Source organism: Monomorium pharaonis, chromosome 1 (assembly GCF_013373865.1).
Source record: "Monomorium pharaonis isolate MP-MQ-018 chromosome 1, ASM1337386v2, whole genome shotgun sequence".
In the NCBI taxonomy this organism is placed as follows: Eukaryota; Metazoa; Arthropoda; class Insecta; order Hymenoptera; family Formicidae; genus Monomorium; species Monomorium pharaonis.
The window spans coordinates 39,247,043-39,271,470 of NC_050467.1; the positions used below are offsets into that span (position 1 = coordinate 39,247,043).

Sequence of the window (24,428 nt, forward strand, 5' to 3'; positions counted from 1 at the left end):
CCCGGTCGCAACACACCCCACGGAGGGCCCATAAAGGACGGCGGTATATAAAGGACGACGTACGTGTGTACGTCGCGTGTGTGTATACTGACTTGCATCGGCCCTGCTCGCAGGATCCGTGAAGTCCGCAGTCGAGACCGCAACTTGGCTGCGAGCAATCGACCCCAGTCCAGTGCTCCTCGCAAACGCAGGCCGCAGACTCGAGGTCGTACGTGCCGTGATCGGAGCAGCCGGGCAGACACTGGTACACCTGCTGATCGACCTGATTGCACCGCTCGCCCTGCCAGCCGGCCTTGCAGTAACATTTGCCGGAGACACAGGCGCCATGGCCACTGCAGTTCGGATCGGCGCAGTCGGCTGAAAATTGAAAGAAGCGAATCTAGCGCGCCTTTAGATTAGAAACCGTCGCGCGTTTTTTACGCTTCGGCGCGAACCTGGAGTTTCTGGCCAAAAGCTAAACTTCCCGCTAAGCGCATCCCCGACGCGCACCCCGTCAGCTATCAGAGCCCATCCCCATCTTTCTCTACCCTCGCCCGTCACGCCCGGGCGCCGCTGATTGCGTCCATGGCGTGGACGAATGGACCAACTTTTTAAATTATGGCATCGGAACAATTGCATTATTCCCGCGGATCCCACCTGCCCCGGGGAAATTATGAAACTTAATTCCAGAGCGTCCTCGGCGCGAAGGCGCCGTCGCGGGCCGCGTCCTTCCGCGTCCGCCGTGCCGCCGCGTTATATGTATATACGCGGGGCGCGCGAGAGATGAGAGGAATTCCTGGCGGATTCTTCCTGCATTATGTATGCGCGACGTTGATCGAACGGGATCATAGATTTGTTCGCTTTCATTAGAACCTGGCAGGTGCGTTCGCGCGGCGCCGCCGTTACGCGGAACGCGGCAAATTGGGAGTTGAAGTATGATACCATTAAGCGTATTTAATGGTACATACAGAATGTTTCTTCGGAAGCGAGCTCTCTTCGGCAAAAATGTTGGGACATCAGTTTCTAAGTCGTGGACGACAAGAGAGATGGTAGCTTTAACACAAATTACACTTTATTCGGCGTAACTGAGTAGCGAAAACAAATCTTTCAGAAATTAAATAAAATACATCGCGTGAAATAAATCACGTATTATATCGTACAAATGTAACATGTAAAATGATGTAGATATCGCTTATCGCCTTTAGAGGAAAGTCTTTAGAGAAAAGAGATAGATCGGTCTCTCAATTCGGACTCTTATTCGTCAGTTAGTTCTCATTTGCCGTCGCGTCGCGCAACTAATGCAAATCCGTTTCCGCTCCACGAATTTATCGTTCTTACGATTGGAGCTGACATATTCCACTGACGTGGAACTAATACCGTTTTCGTCTGCGTTTAGGAAAAAGCAACGGGTGAGCGTATCTCTAACGAGGACCGTGAGAATGTCAGAGACGAAGTGTCTCGTTCCCGGCGAATAATCTCGTCATTTATATTGCACGTCACTCAGTCCCCGGAACTTCCGGGAACTGTGCGAAATTATAACGTATCGAACGCAGCTGCGTGCCGCGCGCTCGCGCTCGCGCCCGCGTATATTATTCAAATTCCCGCGAAACAATACGAAACTAATTGTCGCCGCCGAATTGGCATGGCTTGACCCATATGTAAATTTGGAGAACTACGCGTGCATTAATTATAGGTTGTACACAGGCCGGCTGTGTTCTCTACCGACCGGGACTCTGCATTACTAATATCTTGAATCTCCCCGGATAGAGGACCAGGACGTACGCTTGAATTATGGCAGAATTAATGGTGCCGTGACAAACACGAAGAAATAACGCTCCGCAAATATAGATGCTCGAGGTAAACGTTTACCAACCAGTCACTCGTGAGTTCCGCTAAGTCATTTTTAAGGCTGAAATATATGTGACGCGCGTTATGCGCATTTGCAAGCAACGTCATCACTCACGAGTTGCACTCGGATCGATCTGATCCGAATCCTTTTAAACTGATCTTTCGGTTTGAAATATCGCCGATATTTTCCTTTTCATCATCCGCGAAAAGAAAATGTAAATTTAATTTAAGAGCAAATAATTTGCTTCGAAATTTTTAGTAACTCGAATTGTATTTCTTAAATCTTTTCTAAGACGTATGTCGTTTGATTTTTTCTTGCCAACTTACGTTCGTCGCAGAAAGCGCCCTTCCAGCCGGGATTACAGACGCAGGATCCTCTAACGCACTGACCATGCTGATTGCAATCAGGAACTTGGCAGTCACCTAACGGTATGTCGCACTCCGCGCCTTTCCAGCCCTCCTCGCAGTGGCACATACCACCGCCGTATTGTCCATGAGAAGAACACAAAACCGGACATACGCTTTTGCTGCAATCAGCACCCTGGAACAGTCACAAAGTGTTTTCGGCACCTTAGTTATTGATCTCTTTAGGATAATCTACACAGTCGAATAACTTAAGAATAATTTAAATGCAGCAACGCACCTGATATCCGTCTATACAGTCGCATTTGCCAAGATAGCACGAGCCACGTCCGGAGCAGTCATTGGGACACGTAGTGGAGACACCTTCGGCTTCCGTCACGACCAGGGTAACCTTGTAAGGCTGCAACTCGTCGTTATACACGGACAGGAACCAGTCGCCGGTGTCGAAGTACTGCAGCAGACTGACGTTGACCATCAGTGGCTCCACGACATTCCTCTTGATGAGCACGTGTTGATAAGGCGCGACTGGTGCCGCGCGCTCCACGCTGACGTCCTGCGGGCTACTGGCCTGCATAAAACTGACAGCGGTGATGTCCCTCTTCAGCCTGTGGACCACCCTGCCACCCTTCACAAATTCCACGAAATCGTACTGCGTGACGCTGGGCGCGACGTTCCGTCTGCCGTACACCGCGAAATTCGCGCCCCACGGTAGGGTCAAGTTCAGCCTGATGAACGCCGGCTGCTTGTTGCGGAACTCCGTGTTCCAGAAGTGGTACGGTTGAATGACGGCGGAATGCGCGACGTTGTAGGCCTGCAGCTCGAGCACGGCCGGCCATTGCTGCGCCGATTGTTGGATCTGCGGGTCGCTCTGCTGATCGCCGGCGCTATCCGCGGCGCTCGAATGTTCCGCCGTGCTCGTAGGCAGAGATTCTGCGAGGGACAGATGCGAGAACGTGATTGAATAACGCAATAACGTAAATCATTAAGGAAATAGCGGGGCAAATAAAATCGTCTAGATTAATTGCCCGAACTGTTATTTCAATCACACAGTGGTAGTTGAAATGCTTATTTTGCAGTTTTTTAAATATATTTACAATAAACTTTCTTTTTCATCACTATTCAAGCAAACTGAAATATACACAGAATAAAAGCAACAAGCTCGAGAAAACTGTTTATTTAAATATAATAAAAGAAATAAAAATATTAGTATAAATATTAGTATTGTTAGTCTAGCTTTGCCAAAATCTAAATATCTTAAGTCAAGCAGATTATCGTCATTCTTTTTATGTAGCTTTTCACTGCCCCATATTGCTCAGTTTATTTTCGTTTCAAAAGTGTCAAATGTATCCTCAATTACTCAATTATCTTTTGGAATTGTTACAGCTCATAGTGTGAAATCTTTATAGCGGGTGACATTTGGATGCGCAGTAATATGGTCCCTGTTAAAGATATTATATTGATGAAACGTTCATCCACTCGCGCTTTCCAAAAGCAATTAGCGTATGACGCTGTACGCGAGAGTATTTACATCATGCAGAGTAGATGCAAATTAATACCGCTCGATATTTACCTTCTGTGGGGATCTGCGTGGATATCGAGTCGTGGATGTGTGCGTTTTCGTGAGTGACAGCCTTGATATCTTGAACCAGAATGCAGTTAGTGCTGTCTATCGGACGCATGGAGCTCACTGCTGGAAAGTAAACAAAGAACGTCCGTTTTTAGGATAAGAGAAATATGAAAACCCACCGTGCGGGGAGATGGCTCACACGCGATCGCGCGTAGACACGAATGTTATATTTGCAATGTACGACCGGTATATCCCGGAACGAAATAGCATTGCCCGCGTGACGCTTTTATAGCGTCAGGAATCAGGAATGGCTTTAGTCGAACGTCTGGCGGCGGCCTAATGGGTTCATAAATTCGGACAATCGCTTTCGAATTACGATGGCACACTAGATTTCCCATGACAACCCGACCTTCCTGCTCGAGTAACTTTTAAAGTAACGTATCCGCGTAATAAAGTTCGGGGTCTCACGACTTGAATCAACGGATGCTGTATCGAGCGTACGGTATTGCTTCATCAGATCAAGAAATTCTGAACTGTAATAGCTTACATTGTCTACATATATATATATATATATATATATATATATATATATATATATATATATATAGAGTATTTTTATTTATAAACTTTAACAAAATAACGTTGATGATCAATGATCTCAACTCAGTGACGGTTACTACAATATAACCAATGACAAATGATTATGATATCTAATATTTGGACGAAGACCCTCGCTAAGGCTAATTAATATCGGTCGATATAATCCGAGATCCAATTATTTGATGCTATATCAGTAGTTATCTGGGAGCTTCAGGTCATTTATATTAATGTTTTCTGAGCGATAAGTGCAAGTTCGTTGAATTTAAACGCCATGATAAATTTGGCAATAAAACCCTTATCCGCGGCGGGATATTGCGGTTTAATTAATTATCTGTCTCGTGCGCCGCGAGCGCCACGAATTAATTACGCGGTTTAACGAGAGTTTTTAAAAAGGGCAGGCCCGGGCCAAACGCAACCCCGCCTAACGATCTCTTGGCTTATCAACGCAACAAAACATCGATAACGCATAATTGAATTCGCGTGTTATTGCCGCGCGGATGATTTGACAAATCGCGATTCGCCGATACACTCGGCGCCGATATTTAATGGACGCGTTTTCGCGCCCCGCGATTTATTGCATCGCGGATCCTATAAGCTTTCTGTCTGTGATAATGGCGCTCGTTATTGCGCACGCCTGTGCGCCGTTTCTAGCGGAATCGCCCCATTGCCGTATACATTGTTATTTTATCCCTGCAACGCTTCTTTCCAAAACAAGCAGGGGGTGAAACAGCGTTAAACAAAATTGAATTTGTAAGTAAAAGCTTCCAATATTTAACGTAAAAGAGATAACATACGCATACGCGTTTAACAGTTTAAACTGGGTAATTTAATACATGTAGATTGATATCTCATCATCCCCCCCCCCCTCAATACTTTTCGCAATAACTTGTCCCTGACCATAGAAAAGTCCTCCGTGTGCGGAGGATAGTCCTTGACAAGTTTCTTCGGGGGTAAGGAAGCCGCGCGATACGTGTGAGACGAGGGGTTACGCGTACACGTGAAAGTTTTTCGTGTACGTACGCATACGGATACGAGAGCGAGCGTGTACGTGTACGTACACATGTACGCATGTCAGGCCGGAGATAGGCGAAATGACCGGAAAAGAGCGACTATTCCTTCGGGATCGACATTGCCTGGCCACCATGTAACTATCGCTGAAATTGAGTTGCAGTGAACTGTGAATGACCTTATTTCGCGTATATGCCAGTCAGCGTGGCATCGTTTTCGTTCCCGCTTCACGTCGCTACAACTCAGCAATCCAACTTTCCACATATCGTGGGCTGGATGTATAAAAAAAAAATCACGCAGTAACTTCGAGACGCTAATACACCGAATAATACATTACGTAGGAAAGGGAACGATTAGTTTATACATTTAAAAAATCGGTATTTGCAATGCACCGAAATTTAGTTTTCCTAAATCAATCTTCGATAAAACGGTCGCGCGCCTCTCACAGTTTATCTTACATAGACTATATTTTAGCAACGCTTTAATATCGCAGCCATCGGTTCCTAAAATATTTGATGTTGCAAATTAGGAACCTCGGTTCAGCGAATGCCTGAGCTTGCACTTGGGATCTCTAAGCAATTTAATCTACCGGCAGCTGCGACCTGCGAGACATTCTGTGTGTGTGCTCAGCTATAAGAACAATACTGCGAAACGAAGTCATCCATAAAAAAAAAACCAATATATATGGATCACGAGACTGCCAAGTTTTGATGATGAGAGCCACCGGAAATTTAAAATGGCCATAATGCGAGCTACGGAAGGGATCGTTACGTCGCCGGCACTTTTGCCCCCTTGCCTTTGCGGGGATGGAAACGACGAGCGCGACTGTGAAGGACAGCGGGCACGTTTGGCGGGGGTGAGAGAGGGAGAAGGCGAGGGACGCGCAAAGGAACAACTTTTTCAATTATATACCTCCGGATCGATAGAGCGATTCATTCCCGAGAATGATTCCCGGATTATCGTAGGATTATCCCGCCGCCACCCCGGCCAGTCCGTTCTACCGCCCACTTCCGCTCGTACGTTATAATGAAATGTTTACAATCGATCCGTCTACCCTTTCGTTCCGATCCGGCGAAGCGTGAGTCCAGACACGACAGCGTTATCGAGCTGCCTACAATATCGTTATTATTGACGAGTTAACTATTAATGGCGTAGTAATAATGTTTTCGCATGACAGACAGCACAAGCGACCGAATCATATTACAGTTTGTTATTGACAAATATCTTATAAAAAATTGTTATTTCAAAATTGTGCAAATAGTTTTCAATCAAAAAGAATTTTTACACGGAAAATCTAAAAAATCTGTACGATAGTAAAGGTCCGTCTCGCAAAAGTATTACATTTTATCGCAGACACTAAAGGTAGATGACGGAAGCAGGAAGGGTTACGCGTAGCTGGGTAGCGCATTGTGTTTCGCGAACTTAAACAGCACAGCTTCTCATTCTCCGGTTTCTTTAAAGTATTCGTGATTACACTGTAAAATAAAATTCTTTTTACAAAAATCGAGCAAAAAACGCTTTTTATGATTCACAAACACATTAAAAATAAATAATTAAAAACAATTACAAATAACAAACAAGATTTTCCAGTTTTACTCTTAGCTTGAGGATCGTTACAGGAAATTATCGTGGCAACAGTTTCGTTAATCACGTGTACATGAAACCGTGGGAGAGGTCCACGTCGGAAAAGTGACTTGTCGCAAAATTTTGGTCCTATGAGGGCCACAAGCGAGCAAGCGAGCAAGTAGATCTACGTCAAATTACCGAAAAGCAAGGCAACTCGAGTGCATGTAAAATTCGTGCGTTCCAGAGCGAGGCAGAGAGACGAAAGGAAGGGTTTACGCGCGTATATGTAGCTGCGTGTGTCTGTATTTGTGTGCTCGCGGCGAGAGAGGATAGACGGATCTGCAGTGACCGTAAAAGAGACGCGAGCGCGGGCGCCGGGAAAGGACGAAGAGAGAGAGAGAGAGAGAGAGAGAGAAAGAGAGGTAACGCTGGAGGTTGGCTGCGGGGTAGTTTGGATGCAGTAGCAAACAGGCAGATTGGATTCCAGACTCGATTTACTGGAATGCAGAAATAACAGCTGGCGAGCAGTCTCCTCGAGAACCGACTTTGCAGTCCCCGTCTCTCCCTCTTCCCGCGACACGCAGAACGGGAGGTGGAAGAACATGGACGCCGAAGTCGGGATGGACAGTTCCGGACAGGGAAGTCGGAGGGGCGTTATATAGATTCGTAGGACACAATGTGGCCCAGCTGCTCGCGTATCCCCTTCCCTCTCTCGTCGAAATCCCTGCGACTTCGATAATAAAGTCTAATACGTTCGCGAGTTAGATCTTGACCATTGTACGGATTTTCGGATTTTTCGTGAAATGCAGAAACACGATTTGTGCGATGGTGAGAGGAAGAGGAAGAGAAGAAAGCAGCAGTTCCTTTATGTTGCGCGCTGATAACAGGCGAGCATTAATTCCTTTAATCGGTCTTGGCATCGTAGAGATGCAACGATCTTCAAACCCGTTCGCACGTATCTTTAGCCTCGCGCCCATTGGCTTCTACATTAGCATAACGGACGTAGTGGAGCCATTTTCCGAGGCTTTTTTGCAATAACGATAACCTAAAGATGTTCTTTCAACGTTGATCTTAATGACGCGGATCAACGCGGAAGACGATTTGTCTCTCGTTTTCTTACCGTGAGCTCGTTAATAGACCCGGTTGCCAATGGTTAGAGAATGTCGTAGTGTTTAGCTTCAATAAGATTACACGTTTACACACGTGCAGTGTGTAACATACATAGCCGTTGTTATTTATGCAGCAAAGTTTACCAATGTTAGCCATAGGGCGTACCGAGGTAGTGTGCCGTTAGTTGCACGGCTATCGATTTGTACGTCGGGTAGGCCATTGCCCTGCGAAATTGCCCGATTCGTTTAGCAAGGACACATATTTTTTAATTTCCGATAATTCGCTCGTCCTCGGATACGACCAAAATTCGAAAAATTCGAGATCGATGATGCTTGAGAATGTCGAACGTAGCGCTAACGTCACTACCGTCTGAGATGAAGTATCTCTCTGTGCCTCCTGCGGTGCTCTGTTATCGTTATTAGCGAATAGAAAGGCGTGGTATCGATTCATACAGTACGTCCACCCTTCCTCCGAGCCTGCGACGCGTTACGGTGTATAGTTCCTCAGCTACGAGTGTTGTACGAGTAAGTACGGATAAAACGAACCCCATGCCAGGGGAAACGCTTCCTCGCTATCGACGGGCAATATTTTTGCCTCTCCCTAACCGGATGGAGCCCACCACTCCGTGTTAAATGAACCATTACGCTGGCAATGTTACGCCGTAGCTACGCTTCCTACAGGAGATCCGGACTTCCGCTGTTAAACAGTATTTAATTTTCCCGAATACGACTACGTACGTCGTTTACGTACGATCGTATTATTCTGTTTTACGTGCGAATATGATAAAAATTATCTAGCAAAGAGAGAAGCTAAATTTACGATTAAGAACAAATTAATTTTAATAAGACCAGCAAAAAAGTAAGTTTATAAGGTATAACACTTCCACGAATTTCTTCTTATGTATTACGTCAAAATTTTTCTTTAAAATAGATGGAACGTTGTGAAAATAATTCCTTCGAAAGCAGCATTTCGAAAATCTATAAAGCAATGTGCCTTTGGCAATATCTCTTTGCAATAAATGTTTCAATATAACGTAAAACAAAACGCGTATTTTATAAGCGAAAACTGTTTCTGTCGCAAAGAAACGTGTTTAAACATCAATCGTAAAATAACGCTGCTGCAGCAGTGTTATGTGCACCGACATTGCAAGAAAAATGTCAATGCATCGTAGATGCACAATGCGTTTTACGAACAAATACGATATAGCTGCATTGCATAATATTATATTTTGAATAGTTTATTCTTCTCTTTTTCTCTCGCGAATTTAATGGCGAATTTAGTGTTCTCCTTTTTTAATTTCGTCTCCGTTTTTGTTTACTAAATTTTGAATGTATTATGCAAATTAAATATATTATTTAAATAATGAATCTGATCGTATTAAAAAATATTATTATTACATCTGAAAAAGATGCGTTTATAAATAAATTTACCGCTCTTAATCCTGGAGTGCCACTCTAAATGAATTTTCACCCAGCTGTACTAATTCAAGTTTAGTACAGTTTTTGTTATTAAAATTTTGTTTTAAATACTTAATAAGAGATTTTTTTTTCCTTTAAAATAGTGTTAGTTCAGTTATTCTAATTTTATCTTGCAATTCATAATGTAGAGAAAATGTAAAAGAATTCTCAATGGCGTGCGTAAATTTTCACAGAGAACAGTATTAATGTCAGAGACATATGACTAACCCTAATCTAGGGTTAACACTTTTTTGCTCTTCAGAAACGGAGCGAAAATATGAATGTTACGTTCGCTAATATTTGTGAATCTCATTTAGTTATGATTTGCATGATTACATGAAATTCGTCATGCTTTCACGCGGAATGTTATGGTGTCAGTCATATGTATAATCCCCCTCTGTGCGTACAGGGATTAGCATGGTGCAGTAATGCCGACGTTCCGATGGATTTTAGCATTAGGTGGGTTGGGTTAGTCGTAACCAGATTTGCAAGTTAATAATGAATTATTGTACCGTGAATTTCGGGTCAGCCAGCAATAGAATTGCGCTGGACTATCTGCCGGCGGCTACGTTACTACTCGGACGTGCGCTCTGGGACTAATAAAAACGGCTCATTCAAATTTACATTGAGGCAAATATTATTTATGAAATGGTTGCATTAAATAGCTGCCTTCCATATTCCCTTCGTACATTACAGATATAGATTTGGTTGCATCTTTTAGTTTAGCTTCATCTCCCTTTAATTTAATTCAAGGCATTTATTTAACCCAAAATCGCGTCTTTCGAAGCCTCGAAGGAGAAAAGTTTGTTTCAAAGGATTTAATCGCGACGATCACTTACCAGCGAAGTACGCCAGCATCGCCGTAAGCGCCACAGCCAGAAGGATCAGGGCGATCGAGAAGCATTTCCAGGAGCACCTGTGCTGACAGCGTTTGTCGATGTGAAAGCGCGACGGCGAATACGGGGAGTAGTGCGGCACTGCTGCGGCGCGAAGCGGAAAACCTGGCATCACCATGGCTTGGCCTTGCGCGCCTACCGTGGCGGTACCGCCATTTCCGGCGCCGCCTAAACCGCCGCCCAGAGAACCTACCGTCACCTGCTGTTGCGGTGGCGGAAGCCTGAAACAACAAGAAGTGAACCGATGTTAAGTCTCTATCGTCTAGAGATGCGACGGAAATCATTAAACCGCTTACGTTTACGCTACGTACTACGTGCTACGTGTGTACGCTAAATTACGCAATGATACGTCTCTGAATCAGGTGGCCTCGATGATTCGACCGTCGCGATTAATAACTGCGAGTCGAATAATCGTGGCCACGATGACAAATCGTCTGTGAGATTGCGAATCAAAACGGAGGCGACGTCGATTAGTATCTCCTATGCGTCTCGCTTACTGCTGATTATTAGTTAAATTCATGCCGATACTCATCGGCGTATCGATAGGTCGGGGATAATAAATGGGAGAGTTGACTGCGGGCCGGTTGATCCGAGCCGTCGCTCCGAGGGTGATATGCACCGGCGATAAATCGACGACCGGTATCTGTTTGGCGCACGTGTGAGCCAACGGAGGCGGCGATCGTACACCGTGTGGTACATACACAGTCCGCAGCATCGGACGATGCGCGTCCGGGGATGCAGATAACGCCGAGCTTATAAAAGATGCAGATGCCGCCATTAAGCCCGACATGGCAAGCCGCCTGTGCGCGCGTGTGTGTATATATAAATATACATATATCGGCCGCACGAGACGCGCACGAAACCCGCGGGCTTTCGGAAAATGATGCGTCCGCGGGGGTGACGAGATCGTGGCCGTACCCGTCGGACCCGTGTCAAGGATTTTATTTTCATCATCGGCGATATTTATCTTCGTCCCCTCATCGAGAGGCCGGGGATAAGCGTGAGCGTAGCCAGGACCGGGATGAAAGGCCAATGTCGAAACAGGGATTTAATATGGTGTCCAGGATAAATATAGTTTTCCGATAATCATGCGGACTCATGAATAGCATTATGCGCGCGCCCTGGCTGAAATCCCGTAAGAATAACTCGATTGACAGTACGTCTCTGGTAGGGACGAGACATGGAGGGAAGGGCAATGGGGAAGAGGACTGAAGCGACCAGAAAAAGGAAACAAGCGGGAACTTAACAATGCGCCGCGGCGCCAATATTGGATTTTCCGCTTAAAAATTCACGTGGTATAAAGCCCGAACACGAGCGCGCGGCTGGTTGAATCGAATACTTACGAAAAATCTCTTTCGAGTCGGTTTTAGAGCAGGTTCGACGGGAAAGCAGTCGGAACGTTGGATTTAATCCTGAACTTATCGCCTTAAGGTAACGTTTCACTTTCACGGGATGTAAGCGAAGTGATTTAAAGTGGTTTAAAAAAAGATATTTCTTGGAAGTAACATTCGCGATATATCAATCGTGATACACTTTTCGCTTTTCGTTGAAACGAACGTTGAAACACTCGAGTAACTTTCTTCATTTAACCAGCAGAATCAATTCGGCCTCGAACCGTCGAGTAGTTTCCTCTTTTCTCGTAAATTTCAAAATCATAGATATTTAAAAAATAATTTCTATTTTATTCTTTCTATTATAAAATTATGTCTTTAACAATAATTAATATAAAAAAAGATGTATATCACTTGGATTCTATTTTTTTTAAGTAGTTGTACAACACTTGTTTCAAAGAAATATAAATATTTTATTTCCAATTGGCGCAGAATTTACAAATTAAAAAAAAATATTATTAGATAACACAATTTTATATCATTGTTTGAAAAAAAAATGAAAGATATTACTAGAGTTTTTTGGTATAACAATTTTATTTTATTAAGGAGTATATACATTTAGCGCTTTTTTACCTTTTTTTAAAAAAGGTAATTATATTTATGTAAAAAATTATATAAGAAATATTATTCAAGATGTTGGTACGATTATTCGTTGATTTTTATCTGATTTCATTTGTATTATTTTTTTCTTCAAGATCTAATATAAGAATCCAATTTTTTTTACTCTACAATTTTTTATCGCTTTAAATCTCTCAAAATTTGTCAAAATGACAAATTGACAAATGCCATGAAAGATTCTAAAGATAAGACGAATCATAGAGCTGAGACATCTTGCAGAGTTCAGAGATAATCTTTTCCATCCACCTTTTGAAGGAGTCGTTGAGATATGTCGTGTGCCGCGGGTAATTTATAAGTTGCTTAACAAACTCAGTCCGACAAATACCATAAATAATTGCGCTTAGACGCTTCGCGATCCTATAAATGTTCGCTCATATTTTCTAGAGCAGGAAGCAATCAGACACGACGTGAAAAAAATATCACTGGCAAAAGTCCCGGGTGTTCTTACGCGGCGGCGCAGAAAAAAAGGAAATATGCGAGAGGCAAGGAATCCCGCGTAATAAATATTACTTTTTCCTCGGTATCATTAACTTAGAGACGGAACGAGCGGCGTAAAATTAATTTACTAAAAGTATCGGTGTGCTCGACGTCCGACAAAAATCGGTGAGGGGAAAAAACTTAATGGCGAAATAATGGGAATTTTTTTTTCTAAGCTGGAAGATGGCCAAGGGTAGTCTTACTTTATCTCTGAATCATCCGCGCGTGCGGCGATAGATATACTTCAAAGATAATTCAATTGCAGAAAATTATGATTTAATAAAAATATATAACTTTAAATAAACGTAGAGTGCTTCGCGAATTTATGCGATTTTCTTTATATCTTTCTTTATATCTACGCGATATAGCTGTTGATTAATTTAAAAATAAATTTTTCGAGAAAATACCAACAAGATCAATGGTCCTAGGTAAATGTAACTTTAGTTGATATACGTTTCTGTAATTTGTACTTTTACTACTGATATTTGCTTTAAAACTTATATATGCATATTGTAGATTAATATATCATTGATTAAATTAATTTGCTAAAATTTTATCTTTTACGCATTAATTCTCATGATTAATTTATAACGGTTCGCGATTACTTCCGTATTCCGCTAGACATCCCAAATTGAAGCTCCAGAAGTTTTTTCTGGGAAATAAATAAATCTAACTCCCCGGGCCGGCTAAGAGCCTCCGGACAGATGTACGGCGCTCCGGTCGGGACAACCGGATTCTTGATTGCACGTAACAGACAAATGAAGCGAGGGGAGTGGCTGAAAACAAGATAAACGACGGAAAAGGAGAGATAGCAAAGCCGGGGATGCACTGCGGAAGAACGGAGTAAGCAGCAATTCGGCGTGTTCACGCCGTGGCCCCTCTCCAAAGCCGGGTTAATCCATTTGTGCGAGTAAATCGGTTAGTTGGAATTGGGTTATATTTCCTAATCGATACGATGGATTAAGTTACCGGTTGGTCCGTCCTCTGGCTCGTCGGTCACGATGCACGGCTCTTTCTTCGCTAATTATCGTTAGTAGCGGCGAAGGGAACGTGAGAGAAATATAAGTTTCTGCTGAAGCTTCAAACGGAAGATTACATCACTATCGTAAATGTATTACATTTTAATACGAATGGCATTTCCAATTGTAAGAAAGCATCACAGCGCGATATGGCGTATGACGGAGTACATACGTTTTTCAATCGAATTTTTAGTTTACATACTGCAAAAATTTATAAAATTCTACGAGATTGCCGAGATTAATCGGGAATAAGAAATCGCAGATCTCAAACCCTCTTCCCTTTGATTCGAACGGTTTGCGATTTTTCTTGTGACAGCTTAATCTAACTTGTCAGGAACGTAAGCGTAAAGCTAAAGCAAGAAGTTGCCGCGGCACGACTTTCGAAAAGGAAGTTCGAAAACGTGCGGATGTTCCTTTAACCAATGTAAAACTGGGTCGAGGAGCGTCGAGTTTGATCGTCAGCAACCTGGGCGGATTACGCAGTCCCGCTGCGAAGTTAGGATGTTCCTGATCTAAGTTAAGTCGTAGTCCGGTCACGAAAGGACCCACCGTCGCTTTAAGCAGGTAGCTTCACCAGCCGGGCGACGACGATGGCGATGGACGTGGATTGTATGAACGTGTACAAAACACCTCGACCGATTAAACCAATTGGACGGCTGTCTGATATATTGGAAGTTAAAGAGGTAATTGCGAGCGGCGTTGCTGCCACATATTGAGTTGAGTGTCGTCTGAGTGGAAGATTGGACTGTTTCAGCTGCGCGGGCAGAGGATAGAATCGAGCGTGTGATCCAATTATGATGTAACGCATGTTCCATCGCAGGAGCGATTGGCAGCGACAAGAGAGCCGTGTAGCTCCTACCATTTAAAACTTCGAAAGCTTTCTCGAGTCGTCCTTTATTGGGGTTCAACGGATGATAGGACAATCTTTGAAAGAAGTGGAAAACATGTGTCTGATTTATTAGATTGATATTAAATACTGAATAAGTGTTCAAGTAAAGTCACCCCATTCTCGTTTTATTCTCGATTAACTTAATAGAGGAGCTTGTATTACATACAATGTCTCTCCGATATTAAAAATAGAACATTATCTGTAACAATACCCATCTTTACATTTTTTCTGCCACTATTTCTCTGTAGGTAAAAATGAATACATTCCCCATAAAATCTTTAATACCCATCGTTCCCTGTCCCATTGTAAATTCTCTTGTTCAAACGTAGCTATCGTCTGAAATGATACCTATATACCGTAGTGACGCTACTTCGGGTAGTCCACGACCCGCTGGAAAACACAATGGATTCTTCCGAGAAGAAAGGGGCGTGAAAAATTTCGGAGGCCGCTGATACTCGATCGTTTGTCACGAGCGGCGCTTATCTGCGATCTCCCATGAGATCGCGTAGCGCAGACGAAGCGCATTCTAAGATACGACACGACGATTGTCGGCGCCAAGAAAACGTTAGCCGTGGTCCCGTAGGAGGCACACGTAGGAAGAATCCTAATAAAAATCTGATACCCCGGTACGCGCGCGCGCGCGCGCGCGGGTCCAGCCAAACGCGTTTCAAAGGGAAGATAAGATGACAGAGCGACACACACAGGTAACACGACGCGGCGCAGTTGAAATTGAATCTCACTCTCAGGTGAAAAATTACGATCGTTGCTAACACGCCCGGGGGATAATGAAGTCTGCTTTCGCAGCGGAGCCATTGTTCCACGGAGGGCACGTCGGCGCATATAGCTGCGTGCTGAGCCGCGCCTTCTCCGACAGCCGCCCGCCGCCTGCTTTCTCGCCGCTAGCGCGCGACGCCTCTAATTATTAATTTCGGTCTTTTAATATTAATTAGACTCGCGCGGGTCTGGGCGCGTGGGCGTGCGCGCGCACGTTATGCGCCGTAATGGAACGGCGTGATTACGCTGAGATTATAATTTTAATCGCTCGATTACCACTCCGAGATATAAAGGGAGAGAGAGAGAGAGAGAGAGAGAGAGAGGGGGGAGACTTCGACCCCACACCGCCTCGCGGCGCAGCTCTTGTATGCGTTCCTCGGCACACAGTAATAATAAGTGCGATACCGCTGAATATTCAGAGCGACTGTGCCGCGAAGATTTCGCGGTATTACGATTTTAAGACTGCGAGGCGCCTCGTAAACTACGCGCTCGACGCGGAGCTTTACGTCTATTATCTTTAGCTAAACTTCGCGTTTGCACGTCTGGATATTAATTTTAACGTCGTCATGGAGAACGGAATGTTTGCACGGACGGCACACGAGTTATTTTCCAATAAAAGATGGATGGGGGACGCTATAGATCAAGGGGTTCGACGAGAGACCTTTGTCAATCACCCCCTGACAATCCTGTCAATCTTCTGTGCACGAAGAAAAATCGATAAATGGAGTAAAAAGGGGCCGGGGAAGATTTTGGACTTAGCTACAAGTTGCTTCATAAGTTTGCATTCACAAAATCTTCCAACAAAATAGATCCCCGCATATTTTTATACATCATGTACAAACTAGCTGCAAGCCCAAGTAATACCTTCGCAAGAAGTTATCAGATTGCTCCGAGCGAAATTTATGTCGCAATATCATTTTTGAGGATTTTCTCATATTTCGCATAAAGCTACCGTAAGCCTGAGTAATATCGTGAAATGAAATCTCCGTGAATGTTTCCCGCGCGGCGAAACTGATATGGTTATACGTCTATCCGCGTGCATACGCGTCGCGCATATATGTATGCGTATATATCATTATATTAAACTAATTATAATCGTCAAAAATACTACCAAATGCTCTCTCTCGCGAGCCCCCCTCCTCTTCTCTCTCTCTCTCTCTCTCTCGTTCGCGAGATAAAGCAATGATAATGTCGCTGTCGGAGCTAAAAGCTTTTTTCCGTAAATCTCGCGGCTCGCAAGGGAATTACGGTCTCTCCGCGTCTACTGCCGTACGAATCGTCGCCACTATCAGGCGACGACAGTCGTCGCCGGTCTCTCGCAGGCCGTCGTCGTCGTCGTCGTCGTCGTCGTTGTCGTGCCGTGCGAACGATCGGTAAGAATGACGGTGTTAATGGTCGGCCGCGGTTCTAAACGAGTGCGCGAGAGGCTCGTCTCCATTGTGGCCGCGTATGAGGGAGAAAGGGAAGGTAACGCGAGAGACACACCGGAGAGAGCTAATGTCAGACGTAACGTTATAAAACGCGACACCGGGCAGCTGGCTCCACCCCGCTTGGTAATACAATCCCGCGTAAATCCCGTGGCCTCCTCTTCTTCGCCGGCCGTGCGCCAACCAGTTCCCCAGTGGTTTATTGCCTTCCGGCGTCGTGTTAAAAGGGCACCAGCTGCACGCGCGCGTGTAGAACACGCAGAAATCGGAGTCCGCGGCGATATCGTCTCGGCAAGAGGAGACGAGGGCATCGGCGGAGCTTCGTCGATGCCTGATCGCTTTATCGCTTGCAAAAAAAAAAACCCGCGGACGCGAGAGCACTTTCATGGGGTCTCGCAAAAACAGAAATGAATCTTTAAAATGTTTTGACATTTTATCCATAATCAGAAATATGATCGACGTACAGGATTTATCTTCTGGTGCTTCAATTTGCCAATGTGCGCCATATAAAGAAAGAGCACATGGATTTTTGCAAGCGCAGGCTAAATGATTCCGTGCAATTAATGTAGCAGATATTAAACTTTAAAAGAGTTTATTTAACATCCGCGCGATTATCGGCGTTGCCCGATATTTCGTAAATTATCTCTGCAAAGTGTACTGCATCAAGTATTTGCAATTTTATATTGCTGATTTGAGTATCTAAATAAAATCGCAACAAAACGTTACACCATAATATATAAATAAATATAAATCTGCGGCAAAATTATTTCATCCATTTTTATTTAGTTTTGTGTAAAAAAAATTGTTATAAAATTTTAGTTTCAAGATTATAGTAGACAAATATTTCCTTCCAAAATTTTCCTCGGACACGTTTCGTAGACGAAATCTGAGGTCGACGACTCGTCGCGCTGCATAATTTCGCGATAAAGATTCTCCTACCGCAAGTCATCGACCGCGCACCGTCGATTTGTGCGAGGACAAGCGTGTTTTCCTCCAGGTCGTATTTTTACGACAATACATCATACTCCCTCGGAATCATTTCCAGCGCGGAAGAAATATGAATATATTAAAAAAAAAGCACAAGATTAGACGTGATTTTTACAATATTCTCTCTCTCTCTCTCTCTCTCTCTCTCTCTCTCTCTCGTTTCATTTTGCGCTGCAAGCCTCGACTTTTCGTTGGGCCACCGCCATCGATTCCCGCTTACGCGACATTCGGGAATTCTCCCCGGGAATTTTTCTCGGACACGACCTACTTCATCGCAGACGAGGTCCGAATTCGGCGATTTGTCCTGCCGCATAATTCCACGATAAAGTTTCTCTTCCCGGTGCCGTCCGCCGCGCACATTGTGGCAAAAGTTTGTTCGAGGGGGACGGAGTCTATGTTTTTCTCACGTTACCCTTAACGCGCTGATGCATTAGCCTCGAAATCACTTCCCGAAACGGCTTGCTACGATTGCGAGACTACGAATCTCGCCGGGCATCACTCCGTGCCGAGGTTTCGCGAGATAGAATCGCGCGAGACGTGAGAGGAATCCCTCGGCCTCTCGTAGACGCGGTGCAGCGTATTCGAAGCGAAAATCCAATCTTTCTCGAACCCATTCTGGGGCCCATGCCTCGATAAGGGATGTCATCTCTGTTTTCCTTCTTCCTTTTTTCCTCCTCCCCGCTGAACGTCTCTCTTTATCTTCGAATTTCCGTGTCAATAGTTCACCCCATTTCTTCGGCAAACCGTCGCCCGCGCTAAAGACTCCCTAATAAAAATCACGAAATAATAACCGCGCGGTTACAATTAGTTTGGCTTCAACTTCAATTAGTTGTTTCGGCAGAGCCGACAATTTTAAACGAAATCGCGATACTTCGCAAGGGAAAATTGCGTCGCGAAAGATCACGTTACAATGCGTTTCTTCGACACGCAAATCGTATCGTGCAAGGAAGGCCGATGAGATCCTGTCTCGCGTGGTACAAAGGCGGGGCATGTTTTTACATTCTTTAACGAGTTTGCCGCCACGAAGTTTATTTCCGTCAAGCGGCTCTTTCGAGTGAAACTTGATCGGTGCAATCTTCACCGATGCAATTACCTTAGGTCGTGCGTCAAAGCATATCATGCTTTTCCATACTTTCCTACGTATTATTACTTATGGTCAAACTTATGTAATTGAAAATTTGATGGAAACAGAAAAAACAAATAGTAAGAGAAGTTTAATTTTAAATTATAGCGCGATATTCACAATACAATTATATATTTGAGATCGTCTCAAGTCTAAGTATAGCTTAGAATTCCATCTAGCTGATAAAACGACCAAATAACATCTCGAAATATAAGATGATCTTAAATATAAGATCGAATTATGAATATTGCCCCTAAGCCGATGGCTAAACTCGAAATTGCAGCCGGTATTTATAATCGTCCTTATATTTAACATCATCTTAAGATGTGATAAATCAATTACAAAATGTATTAACTTCTTAAGACAGATTGAAAAAAAAAATTGACTATAAATTCTGGTCACAGTCTCGATTCTTTCTTTCTTTGTTTCTTTAAAACGAATTGCGACAGTTCGGCGAATATTCCGCGCAAAGTTGAAGTGTTGTTAACTTACGTGGATTCCGAGTCACCGTCATCTCTCCAGCGAGTCGCAACTTTTACCAGAGAGAGAGAGAGAGAAAGAGAGAGAGAGAGAGAGAGAGAGAGAGAGAGAGAGAGAGAGAGAGAGAGAGACGCACGCACATCATTCGAAGGAAATCGCGAACGCAATACTCGCGCGGGTATATCGTCGTCAAAACGCATGCATCAATACTGCAGCCACGTACGTGGACGCATGAAAAGTTTCTGGTGAGAAAAATATCGTACGTGCCCGCCGCGATCCATGTGGCGGCGTGCTAGGGCGATTGTGCGTCCCTTATTCCGCTTCTTTATTGCGAGCGATCAGAATTGAATAATGCAGTGGACGCGAGCCGGCGGAAGCGGTTCTGCATCGAGGAGCAAAAGCTCTGAACACCATCTTTCCGTACATACGGAGGGAGAGATATACGCATATGTATGTACACATACATAAACGCGCCAGACACGTATATATAAAATGCCCAGGAATTCAGGTATATACCAGAGGCGGAGATTTGTTCCCCGCCACGTATATGCGAAAGATACGATGCATATTCTTCTCGCACAATGCAAAGGTTGCTCGATGCGTCGAAAATATCGACTTCCGCGGGGGCGGAAGGGGAGGAGGGGTGCGCAAATTAGCCTTTAACAGCCAGCGCGAGACGAACGAACAAAATTGCTCGCGTGTGGCACATTCAAGGCAGATTGCACGTCAATCGTTATCGGTTAATTGTAGCCCTTTAATTGATTCTTTGCTCTCCCTCTAATTCTAACGACAGAGAAAGAGAAAGAGAAAGAGACCGATAGACGATTAAATTTATTACATATCACATAATTGACCGCTTTTACGTTGTGCGGAATGAAAAGTCTGAGTTTAAGTGAAAATAATCAGCAATTATTGCCGGCGTATCTTCCTTTCTTTCGACTTTGCGTCAACTGGAGGATCGATACTCCCAACGTTTCATTTCCCCGCACAAACTTCAATCCATCGCGCTGTGTGAAATATACTCGATACAATCCGCAAATCCATCCCTCAAATATCATCTGTTCGGCCATACTCGTCGTCCAACTACCAAGCGTGCAATTTACAGACATTAATGAAATTGTTTCCTATATGTATTCGGAATTATTACACACAAACACACACGCACACATACATATGCTTTGAAACCGATTCGATTTCGGGGCCATAACTTAAAAAATGTATTGACAAGCCTATTAAACGCAGTTTTAAACATAAAATAACGCATTTCAAAACACGATACAGGATCATTTAAAATCACGTAATGAAACGAGAGATGAAAGTACCGATATATATTTCATTAAGCATTAAATTTCAGAATTGTATTATTTTTAATGAATTCTGTGTCGACTATTACTTTTATCTAAATTGCTAGATCTAAAATTACTAGGTCTAAAATTACTTGCATTTGACTTTAACTTGTGCTATTTAGGCGTTTGCTTCAGTGCTCGTAGCTTTTGTAAGCATTGCTTGTTTAATGTTTGATAAACAACAAGAACAAAATGATACTAAGAGCGCTGTGTGAGCGCCAAAGTGAAAGCAGCCTTATATTGTCGAAAATAAGAGATTACAAACATGAATTTTACTAGCGTAACTTTAAACGTAAGGATAACGTAACAACGTTTAAAGTTTTATGCGAATGCAGTCTGCCACGAGATGCACCAATGTTGCAATATTAAGATTTTTTTTCTCCTTGGCAAACTCTCTTGTGAAAAGTAGACTGTTAAAGAAGGTCAAAAATAACGCTAAATTTGTCACGAGTGCTAGTTGAGAGATTAAATGCAGTGTACTATTCCTTAGAAGCTTTCAAGTTTTCTCATTATGACAAACTCCGTTGATTTAACAGCAACGGTCTGCATGAAATGTAACAAAGGACATACCGCGCACGTTTTTATCATCCTTGTACAGGCGTTATACGCCATGTAAAAGGCAGCTATACTATATTCAAAATCAAAGTTCGTTCATATAAACGTACAAACGCGTCCCCTGCATACATTCAGTAAATGAATATGATATATGAGACGATTATTTTAATCCTTTTGTACGCCAGAGATGAAATCGTAACTGAGGAAAATACGATAGCCGTTTATTTTAGAAGATATAATAATATAATATAAAAGAGTGAAGAGAGAGTAGAGCATAATCGAAGTTTCAGCGCGAAGAGCAAGAATGGAGAAAAAGTTTAATTCCATTACGATTAAATCTGATAAAAATTATTTCGACAGTGAAGCTGACTTTCCTTGTAATCACGCGCCGACGATTTAAACAAACAACCTCGAGAAATTAATCAATGCGACATTCGTCGGGCGTTGCCCTCGCGAAAAAGTTTATTTATTTGCAGCTAAGAAAAATAATCCAATGGAGCGTATCACATCGCCGCGAGCAAAGTTTCTCCTCCACGAAACGAGCTTCCTCGAAAATTTGCTTGGATGGTTATCGCGCAAGGGGGTGCGGCACGTTACCGCCGCGCATTAACGGCATATCCCTTAAAAATGGCTCTCGACCTTTACGGATCCCATCAGACAGTAACGACCGTTTCGGCTTCCAAGTCAAAGCACGTACCGCGACTGTCGCTCGCGACACAGGGCGACGGTGATTCGGTGGTGCGGTTAGAGATGATCGGTCGAGTCGGGGAAAGAAGTCGACGCCGGCGGTGACCGAGGCGGGAGAGGGGAGTCCCTGTGTGCGGAAGCCATTATTGCGGGACACGGATGGACGATATCCGGGACCGGGATGGAGGCCACGTGTTGGCACGTGGAAAGAGGAAAGCGAAGGCCGCACGACGACGACGACGACGACGCGATCGCATGCGTAGGGCAACTCCCGACCTTCGCGGCGCCAACTTTTCACGCGAGTGCGAACTTGTACGCGAGCGGAATCGGAAGGGTGTCCCGGGATTCGGGGATGAGGTGAGGATGGATGTATCATCCTCACGACTCTTCGCAAACTTTGGCAACATTCGATCATCCTCGGCCCCCCTCCGCGCGCCCGCCGCCGCGCCGTGGCAATGAACCGCCTGTCGCATCCCTAACGGCGTGAGTCGACGTGAAGTCGCGACGGGGTCGAAGAAGAAAGCCGCGGAACCGACGCGAAGATGAGGGGGAGAATATTACACCACGTGTGCCGGTAATAAGACCGCGCACGTGACGATAATGCAAAAATGTCCTCTCAGACTCCGTCCTGTTCCCCTGCCTCGTTTCCCCTCTTCCACCTTGTTTTCCCTTGTCTCACGGCGAAGCTCCTTCACCCTCTCGCGCCCGCGCTCTCTACGCGCTCTCATAGTTCGGAGCGTTCGTGTTTTCTGCACTCAAGCGATTAACTTTCATGCGTCCCTTGTGACATTCGATTAAATTGGATTTTTCTTTTATTTTTTTATTTGCTTATTGGATTCGAGCCTCTTGAGCGAAGTCGCGAGGGATCAATAAAGTTTAAATATTAGACTATTATCTATATTGTCGAGATAGAATAGTAGTGACAAAATCAATGATGAGAATTCGAAGAGAAATTAAATAAATACAAAAATACGAAAAGAGAGATAGGAAATTATTGAATTATTTGCACAAATAGCATGATCGATTGCGAGGTAACAATATCGCCATTTAATCCTCTAGGTTAATTTTCTATGCGGAAATTACATAATTATCTCACGGAATATTCTCTCACACATCTCTCACATAATTGGTCGCACGATAGATTAAACAGTATACTATATATATATAATTTTGGTTGGATGTAATAATCAACTATATATGCGTGTTGTTCTTCTGTCAGAAAAATTCGTATCTAGCATATGTGAGACTCGTTTAAAATAAAAACAGGTTTGCATTCACTTCATTTATATTTAATGAAGAAAAAAATACGTGACAAATATGCGATGCGGGCAACGTTTTTCCAAAAATATTTCGTTTATGTTAGTTGCATTTTTTCAGTAAATTTTTAAGTAAAAAAAATATCATTTACTTGAGAGACTGTTTACACATGCATATTTTTGGGGGGCATAAGAAAGCGTATATTTATTCTCATTTTACATTTCTCCCTGTGGATATTAATTGAATCCACGACAACCGTAAATACGCTTTTCTCATTGAACAATATAATACTGCAAATCCGTTTCTTCCTCCTTCTTTGAAGAAAATTGAATTGGACGAGTAAAAGACAATGTCTCGTAGATCCGAGGCCTCTGTAGATTTGTGCGCGTGATATCGCGAGACGAAACATCTCTCATAAACGTATTTTTCGCCATGACCAGCCACCCCCCATTGATCCTGAAATCGACGGCGTTGTTGGTCAAGCGTCAGTCGTTCCCGAGGCGAAACGGGGAAAAATGGAAAACAAAGCGTGGAACGTACCATTTGATATTTTTAGTCGGGCCACAACACACCGCGGAGCCTTCCGCCGCCGCCACCGCCGCTTCGTTTTCATCCACCCTCACTACGGCTTTTTGTTCTTACGCCGTGTCTTTTCGCTCCACGAAGGCGGGACTCAATTTCATCTCGGCCGAGAGAAAGAATAAGAGAAAGCGAGAAAGCCCCGGCGTGCCGGGTCGCGACGTAATGAAGAAAAATCTTAGGAGGATATTGCAGATAGTGCTGGGGGTTGAGACATTTCCACATACGTAGACGTAACGACTTTCGGGTCGGATGAGCTTGAGGAAGGGTCGAAGGGCAGCGAGCCGTATGTCGCCATGGCGCGTCATTATTTTGAGTGCGACACGTCTGTAGAAATGAGACGCGCGGCGCCGGGACAACGATTCAAAAGAGAGAGAGAGAGAGAGAGATAGAGAGAAAATGAGAGACGGCGGTCCAAAGGCCGG

General features: G+C 44.0%; 1 protein-coding gene across 1 annotated transcript in view; it reads right to left on the bottom strand.

Annotated features, from left to right (window-relative positions):
* The window catches only part of LOC105835246 (teneurin-a), a 461,026-nt gene that overhangs the window by 26,339 nt on the left and 410,259 nt on the right, over positions 1-24,428 (bottom strand). Inside the window, 5 exon segments of the mRNA XM_028191729.2 lie at positions 93-357; positions 2,155-2,368; positions 2,471-3,120; positions 3,761-3,880; positions 10,338-10,615. Of these exon segments, the coding sequence (XP_028047530.1) occupies positions 93-357; positions 2,155-2,368; positions 2,471-3,120; positions 3,761-3,880; positions 10,338-10,615 (1,527 nt within the window).